Source organism: Theropithecus gelada, chromosome 1, assembly GCF_003255815.1.
Source record: "Theropithecus gelada isolate Dixy chromosome 1, Tgel_1.0, whole genome shotgun sequence".
Lineage (NCBI taxonomy): Eukaryota > Metazoa > Chordata > Mammalia > Primates > Cercopithecidae > Theropithecus > Theropithecus gelada.
In genome coordinates, this window is record NC_037668.1 from 164,358,449 (window position 1) to 164,368,419 (window position 9,971).

General features: G+C 52.7%; 1 protein-coding gene across 2 annotated transcripts in view; it reads left to right on the forward strand.

Moving 5' to 3' along the window:
* Window positions 1-7,953: 7,953 nt before the first annotated feature.
* LAD1 (ladinin 1) overlaps window positions 7,954-9,971 on the forward strand; it is a 19,421-nt gene continuing 17,403 nt past the window's right edge. Inside the window, exon 1 of one of the 2 annotated variants that reach the window (XM_025402850.1) lies at window positions 7,954-8,287. In XM_025402850.1, coding sequence (XP_025258635.1) covers window positions 8,250-8,287 — 38 coding nt within the window. In that variant the 5' untranslated portion in view covers window positions 7,954-8,249. The remainder of the gene's footprint in view (window positions 8,288-9,971) is intronic. The other variant, XM_025402847.1, reaches the window with a different exon arrangement.

Below are 9,971 nucleotides of genomic sequence, written 5' to 3' on the forward strand. Positions count from 1 at the left end.
GAGGGGCAGAAGAGCCAACCAGAGGGTTCCTGGAGGTCATCGGGTTCCTCCTTCTGCTTCCAGGCAGGAACAGACCTAATTCATCTCCTATGAGGATGGAGCAAGAGCAAATATAGGCATAGACACATCCAGAGCGCAAGGATTGAGAGGCCCCGTGGACAAGGGGAAGGAGAGCTTGGGGGTGGGAGAGGGATCTGTGGAAGTATCTGTTGTAGCCAAGAATGTGGCCTGAGGGTGAGAGGCCTGGCCTCTGGAGAGCCCTGATTCTACTCCAGTCCTCTCTTACCATGGAGGGTCGACACCATCCAGCCTGGACACAACGCTAGTAGAGCTGGGAGCTGGGGCCTGCCACTGAGTAACAGCTCACACATGTAGCACACTTATGTGTCAGGCACCGGTGTGTGCACCTTCATTCATTTAACCTTGACAACAACCCTAGGAGAAAGGTACAGCTACTATTCTCATAGTACAGTGGGGAAAACTGAGGCACAGAGAGGTTAGGGACTTTTCATGATCACACAGCTAATAAGTGGTGGGCCCAGGATTCAACCCAAGAAGTCTGTTAGAATCCATACTGTTATTGACTATTTTAATAATAGCATTTCAATAATAGTAATATGTGATATTAAATGCTTTATCTGAATTATATAATTGCATTCTCACAAAAATGGTACATTTGTTAGCTCAAATTTACAGATGAGGAAATGGAGGCCTGGAGAGTTCAAGTAGCTCACTGTAAGTTACAGGGTTTGCTAGCTGCAGACTGGAGACCGGATCCCAGGTCACTCTGCCTTGGGGTTGCCCTTTTCTGAGAACAGACTGGCCTTAACAAAGCCCAACCAGCCACTTTCTTGGAAGGACACAGCTGGGGGTTAAGGGTCCTGCATATGTACCCGGAGAGTCCCCACAGCCCTAGTGAAGGGGAAACATTCAAAGGAGGTGCAAGTGACATCCAAATGGGCTAAGGTGAGGCCTTCTTGCAACATGGGGCCCAGGCTGAGGGTAGAGGGATGGGTGCTACTTGGGGGATATCTGTTATCAGCACACAATAGCTGGGTGGGCATCCCCTCTCTCTGCAGCTGGTGGAGATGGGCCTGGTGCTCCTCTCTGCTTGGTAGGAATGACCAGGGCAGGATGCCACCTGCTACACCCTTGCCTGTCCCAGAGCCCTTGGGGGACCAGCTGTTGCCCCCACCTTTCTCCACAAGGTGGCCAGTCCCCACAGGGCAAGGAGGCCAAGCTCAGCTGTGTGTCTAAGCCCACTCAGCAGCAGGCATGATCAGGGCAGGGCCCAGCGCTCAGGGCTGCTGGGGCTAAAGTGCCTTGCTGAAGGAGGGGCAGAGTTAAACATTAGCCACAATGGCCCCCCACGAAGTGAGTCATACTCCCCACAAGGCTCTGGGCTGGGCAGCCGGGGGCCGGCGGGGAGCTTCGTTCCAGGTGGGTGACCAAGCTGCGGAAGCCCGGGACAGTTCGCTGGGACCAGTGCTAATGGCAGCCTCTTCTCCTGACCCCCATCAGGTCTCTTTCCTCAGACATCCCCAAAGCTTGTCTGCCTGCGGGTCCTTCATTAAAGATGAGGGACAAGGGTCTTCTCTTCCTTCCAAGATACACTTCTAGGCTGGCCTGTGGGTCCCCTGAGACCAAGGCTGAGCAGGGTGAGCCTCGAAAACCTCACAGCACTGGCCTAGAGCACTGTGGTCAATGTCTGAAGGACCAGAGAGGGAGAGTGACTTGCTCAAGGTCACAAACCTAACTGGAACTAGGAAGTAGGTCCCTAGACTCCCAGTCTGAGAAAATTGGACATTGACAGGGCTTTGGTTCCTGGCCAGAGGCAAAGGCCCAGGGACCCGAACAGGCTGCCCATCTCTGGCCTCAAGTCAGCACCCCAACTGGCTCCAGTGCCAACCACTGGCCTCTCTCATTGGTTGGCACAGGCTGGGTGAGCCTGGCCCTTTGCTCTGGGTTCAGGAGAGAGGTATGGCCTTGCCTGGCAGTCAGGGGAGGTGTTCCAACCTGGGAGCCCCTGGGGGAGAAGCGTGTGTGTGTGAACGCTTGTGGCCACTCATCAGAAAGGGTGAGCATGGTGTGTGTGCGTGGGCATGCCGAATGACCTGTCTGCCTGCCCTGAGTGTCACAGACACCTGGGTGTCCCCTGTATTAGTGCCTCCCAGACGCTCTTCTGACTGGCTCTTTGTGACCCAAATTTCAACTGCTTCACCCCACAATGATGAAACCAGAGCCACAAATGTAGTGAGATTTTCATAAAGCTAAATGTATTCAGTGGAAATTCCTCTGATCTAAAAGCATGCATGCCTTTATTTCATTACTGGAGTATTAAATTAGCCCTTACTTATGGAATAGGAGGACAGTAGATGGCAATTGTTTTCTACCTCTCTTAGTTCACAAAATAAAATGGTGGCAGCACAATGTCAGTATTTACATTAAACAATATTGTTAGTTTGTAAAAACAAAAAGCTAGGGAGCTTACCGTCCTGGATTCTTTAGGGTGTGGGTCTTATCACTTCATTCAATTCTTCCCTTCCCCCAAGAGTGCCACAAGCATGACAGTTGCTCAGCTGAGACACATGAATGGGAACAGAACTGAAATGTCAGGATGTGACCTCGAGCCAGCTGGTTGGGGCTGGGGATCCCCCTAGATCTCCACTCTGTCCTCTCTGAGAAAGGAGAAGCTGCCCTATGAGCCTTTTTTCTGGGGGATTCCAGAGGTTGAACGTCTGTTCTGAGGCTCCTCAGAACCTCAAGGGAGGGGACGAGAGTGATGACCCCTTGCCCAACCACTGGCTGAAAAATCTTGAAATTCCCTGACTTTGACCAGGGAATTCCCAGTTGTGCTAAGCCCTGCCTGGTAGAATCTCCCTGGGGGAAGTAACCAGCACACACATACGCTTTTAATGTACGTATAAAGAATCGTAAAGTGAATACCCATCTGCCAACCACTCATTTTAAGAACTAGGATATTGCACATACTTTTGAAGCCCTCATGTGTCCCTCCCCCATTACAATCCCTTCCTCTCCACAAAGGTAAATACAATCCTCAATTTTGTGTTTGTTATTCTTTTGGTTCTCTTCATAATGTTACTACATATTTATGAATTCCTAATACATCATTGAGTTTTGAATCTTTTTGTAAACCTTACTCAAGTGCATGCATTTTGCTTTTTCCCCTTCAATGTTAAGGTTGTAAATCCATCCCTGTTGATAATTATAGTTCATTCATTTTCACTGCCATGAAATGATGAAATGATGAAAGCACCATTCATTCCCTTTCCTGCTGATAGACATTTAGATTTCTGCCACTGCCAATTGTGCTGATTTGAATATTCATGAGTCTCACTTCTGGTGCTCATGTTCAAGAGCTTCTCTACCCAGGAGTGCGACTGTTGGGTCGACAAGAATGACATCCCCACCTTTGCTAGTTGTACCACTTACACTCGCATCAACTATGAGCATCAGCTCATAGTTGGTTTCGGCAGATTCTGAAGACAAAGGATGCTGGATACTTAACCCCACCTGATCTCAGCTTCTTCCCGACCCAGCCTCCTAATGTTACTCTGGGCAGGGGCTCTCAGGCTATTTGGGTTTTCCTGTTCTTCCCAAATCAAGTTAGTGCAATTCTCTAAACCTTTACTAAGCACCAACTCTGCCAGGCATAGCGTGGAGGGGATACTGAGGCAAATAAGACATTCTTTTTCTTCTCAAGGCACCTACAAGATGCTTGGGGAGCCAGGACATGGGCACAGATAACTTGAACTCCAACCTCTCTGCTCACAAGGAGTCATTCCCTCCTCCTTCCTACTCAGTATGGGCCCTTGGGGACTACGGAAAACACAATGCGAAGCTGTCTCCTGAGCTCCCCGACTCCAACAACCAACCATCTATTGGGCAGCTCCATCTGGCTGTCTTCAGAGACCTTAAATTGGAATGAGTAGAGGCCAAGGATGCTGCTAACCATCTTACAATACACAGACAGCCCCCGACAACAAGGAATTATTAGGCTGAAATGGCCATAATGCTGAGGATGAGAAACCCTCGGGGGTCCAAAGTCACCCCTCCCCAGGTCCCCTGCTCTCACATCCCTGTCTCATCAATGGCACCTCATTCACCCAGTCCCTCCAGCAGGGAGATGCGAGTCACCTAGATTTCTCCTCCCTCACAAGCCATAGTCAATCAACTCAGTCCTAGCCATCCAGCCTTCCAAAACTCCTGCCAATACCTTCTCCTCCCCACCCTCCTGGTGCCCTTGCTCAGGGCCTTCATTTCTTTTGTCAACTATAAAAAATAGCCCCCTAAGCAGTCTCCCTTCCAGTGTGATCTCTCGCTACACTGCCTCCAAACCCTTCTCATTTTTTTTTTTTTTTTTTTTTTGAGACGGAGTCTCGCTCTGTCGCCCAGGCTGGAGTGCAGTGGCCGGATCTCAGCTCACTGCAAGCTCCACCTTCTGGGTTTACGCCATTCTCCTGCCTCAGCCTCCCAAGTAGCTGGGACTACAGGCACCCGCCACCTCGCCCGGCTAAGTTTTTTTTTTGTATTTTTTAGTAGAGACGGGGTTTCACCGTGTCAGCCAGGATGGTCTCGATCTCCTGACCTCGTGATCCGCCCGTCTCGGCCTCCCAAAGTGCTGGGATTACAGGCTTGAGCCACCGCGCCCGGCCCTCATTTTCTATATTCAACTTTATTCTACAGGATAGAGGCTGTTTTTTTTTTGTTTTGGTTCTGTTTTTTTTTTTTTTTTTTTTGAGACGGAGTCTTGCTCTGTTGCCAAGGCTGGAGTGCAGTGCAGTTCAGTGGTATGATCTCGACACACTGCAACCTCTGCCTCCTGGGTTCAAGTGATTCTTTTGCCTCAGCCTCCCAAGTAGCTGGGATTACAGATGTGTGCCACCACGCCCAGCTAATTTTTTGTATTTTTAGTAGAGACGGGGTTTCGCCATGTTGCCTAGGCTGGTCTTGAACTCCTGACCTCAAGTGATTCGCCCACCTCAGCCTCCCAAAATGCTGGGATTACAGGCGTGAGTCACGATACCCAGCTAAGGCTGACTCACTCTTTAGCACAACACACAAAGTCCTTACTATCTGTCTCTAACGTTTCCTTTCAGCCTTGGAAGGGGCTCAGTGCTTCAAGCAAACTAGTCTTCTCTCTGTTCCACACACACCTTTCATGTTTATGTCCCAATGTCTTTGTTTATGCTGTATCCTATAGCTGGATGCCCTTACGCCCTTTCTGACAATTGAATTCCACTTACCCTTCAAGGCCCAACTTAGATGTTCTTTCTTGTGTGAAGACTTCCCCAGTCCCTCCTGATGACACAATTTTCATTTTTAATCACAGTCTGACTTGAATGAGGCTTGGGGTATATGTGTGCTTGTGTATGTGTGTGTTCACCAGCATGTGTGTGTCTTCACTGATAGACTGAGAATGTCCTGAGGTCAGGAACTGAGTCCTTATCATCTTTGTGTCACTGAATGTCAAAGCCACTTGTTGATTACAGTGGGTAGAACACATCCCAGAAAAGATGTGTCCAATTCATAACTTCTGGTACCTGTGAATGTGACCTTATTTGGAAATACGGTCTTTGCAGGCATAATCAAGCTAAAATGAGGTCATACTAAATTAGAGTGGAGGGATACTTAAACACAAACACAAGAGACACAGGGAGAATGCTGTGTGATGAGAGAGGTAAAGCTTGGAGTAACGCAGTTGTATGCCAAGGAGCTCTAGGAAGAAGCAAGGAAGGATTCTCCTCTAGAGTCTTTGGAGAGAGCCTGGCTCTGCTCACATTCTTTTTTTTTTTGAGACAGAGTCTCACTTTGTCACCCAGGCTGGAGTGCAGTGGCGCGATCTCTGCTCACTGCAAGCTCCGCCTCCCGGGTTCACGCCATTCTCCTGCCTCAGCCTCCCAAGTAGCTGGAACTACAGGTGTCCACCACCACGCCCAGCTAATTTTTTTTTGTATTTTTAATAGAGACGAGGTTTTACCGTGTTAGCCAGGATGCTCTTGATCTCCTGACCTTGTGATCCGCCCGCCTCGGCCTCCCAAAGTGCTGGGATTACAGGCATGAGCCACCGCGCCTGGCCTCTGCTCACATCTTGATGGCAGACTTCCAACCTTCAGAGCTGTGAGAGAGTAAATTTCTGTTGTTTAAAGCCACCCAGTTTGTGGCACTTCATCACAGGAGCCCCAGGAAATGAATGCACTGATTCAGCACCAAGTACAGTAGCTGGCACTTAGAAAGTATCCCGTAAATGTACAATGTCTGCCCTCACGGAACTTTCTGGGCACTAACATATATGACATTCACTTTTCCTTACTTCTAGGGTTGTCTGCATACAAACTTTCCATGTCTTTGGGCTTTTATATCTGTAGGGAGGCTATTCGATTTTGGGCTTTTAGAAACCCCACTGTTTCCTGGCTTCATGAAGTGTCCCTGGCACGACCAGGCTTCAGATGACTTCATAGGAGTATTTTTCTTCCTGTGTTGAGGTGTCACCACTGACCAGCCATGGGAAGAACATTCAGTAGGTCCCCAGGGAGACAGCAGCTTCCCTGACAGTGTCAGGCCCCAGGTCAGAGGATGCAGGGACCTAGACTATTGGGGTCCCCTCTTTCTCTTTTCCTGTAAACAGCAAACAGCTCCAGGGCCTGCCTTAGCCTCTGTTCAGAGCTCCCTGGGGCCTTGTCGACGTTCATCTGCTCACTCTAATGTCACTAGCAGGGAACTCATACGATTTCCACAACCTGGAAGGAAGCAGAGCAAGGTATCATAACATCCACTCCACAGATGAGGAAACTGAGGGAGTTTGTTCCAAGTCACATAGTTCACAAACGTCAGAATCAGACCTCAAGGGTGCAAGTTACCAGTACAGTTCTCATGTCCTGGACCTCATCCTGCCCCTCCTATGCCAAGAAGGAAGGCTCCCTGGAGGAGGGGGTACTTTGGGAGGGGGAATCTCAACAGGCTGGCTGTGTGTGTGTGTGTTTCCAGGCTTCTGCCCGGCAGCCAGCTTGCCCTTCACCATGAATCTCAGGGCTGGAGGGCCTGAGATGAGCACCAAAGAGAGGCTGAGGCTGGGCAGTGAGGCCCGGGAGCATGAGGGCAGTTCCTACTCCGGCTCCTTTTCTATCTTCTCATCCTGGCGCTGGCGGCTGTGCTTCCTTCCTCTCAGGGCAGGAACTGCAGCTGTGCCTTGACCCTGTGTTTCAGATCCATCAGGGAAGATAAGATTCCCCATGCTCAGCACCTGACCTTCTCTTAGCCCACCTGACGCTGGTTCCTGGAAAGAAAGCACCTGGCCCCGCACCAGCCCGGATGGGCACATAAAGGGAGCCAGGTGGTACCGGGGTGCCTGAGCTGTCTCACGGTGCTCCAAAATTCGAGTCCTAGATATCTGTGTTTAATCTTTCCTCGGAGAAGAAAAACTGAGCTTCCTCTGCCCCTATTATACACCCTGCCACTTCAGCCAAAGTCCAGTATCAGAGAGCAAGGACAGTGCCTTTGACATATTTGTGCTTTCAGGCTGTGGGCACACAAATGTTTGCTGAATTGAGTCTAAGATTCTCCCTTTGGGTGGGGCTGGCTCTACCAGGGGCGTGTTTTATGTGCAGCTCAGAAAGCAAAGCCCCATTCATCTCAGCCAGGCCTACTGGGGCGGTGGGCCCGGGTGGGTTCTGAAGCCTGGGAGTGGGGAGGGCGTTCTCTGGAAAGGGGCCCTGAAGGCGCGGGCGCTCCGAGATTACAGTACCTGCGCTAACTTTTCCGCTCGGCTTCTTGCTCTTGAGCTTCTCCGGGCTAAGTCGGGTTCCCGGCAGGGGTCCCCGCCCCCCAGCCCAGCTCCCCGGCACCCGGGCCGCGACACAGCGCGGGGAGGCGGCCCAGCGCCAAGCTGGTCGGACTGGTTCTGAGCAGGAAGTCTCCCGCCCTCGCCCCGGGCAGCCGACCAGCCCCACGCCGGCCCCGGGCGTCCGTCGGTCGGTCCCGCGATCCGTCCGACGGTCCACCCAGCGCTTGCGGCCTCGCGGCCCGGCCGGCCTGGGCTGCGATCAATGCGGCTTTGTCTGGGACGCCCACACCCCAGAGGCCGCTCCCGGGTCGGCAAATCGGAGCGCGGCCGGGGCGCGCGGGGGTGAGATAAGCGGCCATGTGACCCCACCTGGGCGGGCGGGGGAGGGGCGCCAGGTGAGGCGGCGGCCGGCGGGGCGCGGGCGGCCACGCGGGGCTCCTGCAGCATGGCTGTCAGCAGGAAGGACTGGTCCGCGCTGTCCAGGTGAGCGCCCGAGGCAGCCGGGAGGGGCGCGGGGTCGGCGGGGAGCTTTTGGGTCTCCTCTCCCCGGGAACCGGCCTCCTCCCCGCCTGGGACCCTGACACCAAGGCTGGACCCTGGTCTTGCTGCGACTCGCGGGAGACAGGATTGGGGCCAAACTCGGGGACCCTGAGGTTACAGGGTAGGTCTTCTCCCATCGGGGCCTGAGGTCCCACACAGGGTACTTGGGGGAAGGCTGGTCCCCAGTCTGGACGCCCCCTGGGCTATGGCCTCCCTGTGGAAGGTGGAAGCAGGAAGGAACGTTTTGGGGGATTGTGGAGGTGTTCAGAGTAACCTCCAAGCCTCATTCCTGAGAGAAGTCTCCCTCATTCCTGAGTGTGTCTCCGGCGGAGAGGACCCCTGGGAGGTGTCCCACAGCCCCTCTTGGGAGGCGGAGGAGCAGGGAGAGCCGTCTTGGAGGGGTCAGTGAAAAGGACTGGAGGGAAGCAGACCCATCTCCCACTAAGGAGGCTCAAAATCTCAGCATGGCATTTTGGGGTGGCATCTGGGCTGAGAACCTTAAGATAGTGTCCATCCTCATCTGTGCTGCTACAATATTTGTACACTGGTCTCCTAAAGGGTCAGGGGATGAGGCATCCTTTCCCTGCCTACTGGACATCCTATCAGGGTCCCAGAGGCCTGGGGAAGGTGGGTGTTCAGAAGGCGGCACCCCTCATAGAGATTGGTGACCTCTACTGACTTCTCTTGGAGCGACCCTGAACCTCTGCCAAGAAGGCCCCCTGTGAGCATTTTCACCTCATTCCTCCACTGGGCGCCTCCCTCCCCCATCTTGTCCCTAAGGAAACTGAGGCTCCTGCAATAGCTCAGAGCTGGAGCCTGCTCTTTTGATCCCTTTCTAGCCAGGTAGACATTAGCGTCTTGGCCCCTCCCAGGTGGGCATTTGGGTCTTGGCCTTTCCTGAGCCAGGGCTATTTCTGCCAGGTGCAGACCAGCACCCTCCAGCCGTTTGGGTCCTGCAGGCTTTCCCCATCAAAGCATCTTTCACAGGTTTTTCCAGTGCTCTAGTATGTCCTCTACCCCGCTCCCGCCCTCCCTTAAGCGCTCCAGAACTACCTCATTGTCTCAGGCTTAGCCTCTCCATAGCAGCTCATCGCCTGGGACTGGGGGTGGGGGGCCACCTCCCCAGACCCTCAAGACCTCACAGTACTCTGAAGCACTGTGGGCAGCCCATGGGCTCTAGAGAGGGGAAAAGGTAAGCCCCACGAATGGAGGGAACTCAGTGCTCTGGAAAAGAAACCCAGGCTGCTACAGAGGAAGATCTGTGCTGAGGGTGCGGCTGAGGAGTCAAGGTCTTGGACTTTGCATGTGGGTCAGTGTGCCTGGGGGTTGATGTGGGAGTGTCTTTGCTTCTAGATGTGGGCCTACCTGTGCCTATGAATGTATGCTTCTGTGTGTGTGTGTGTGTGTGTGGTGTACTTGTGGACAAGTGTGTTTATGGCCTATGAAGAGATGAGACATCTGCGTGTGGAGTTGGTTCTTTTTTTTTTTTTTTTTTTTTTTTTTTTTTTGAGACGGAGTCTCGCGCTGTGTCACCCAGGCTGGAGTGCAGTGGCGCGATCTCGGCTCACTGCAAGCTCCGCCTCCCAGGTTCACGCCATTCTCCTGCCTCAGCCTCCGAGTGGCTGGG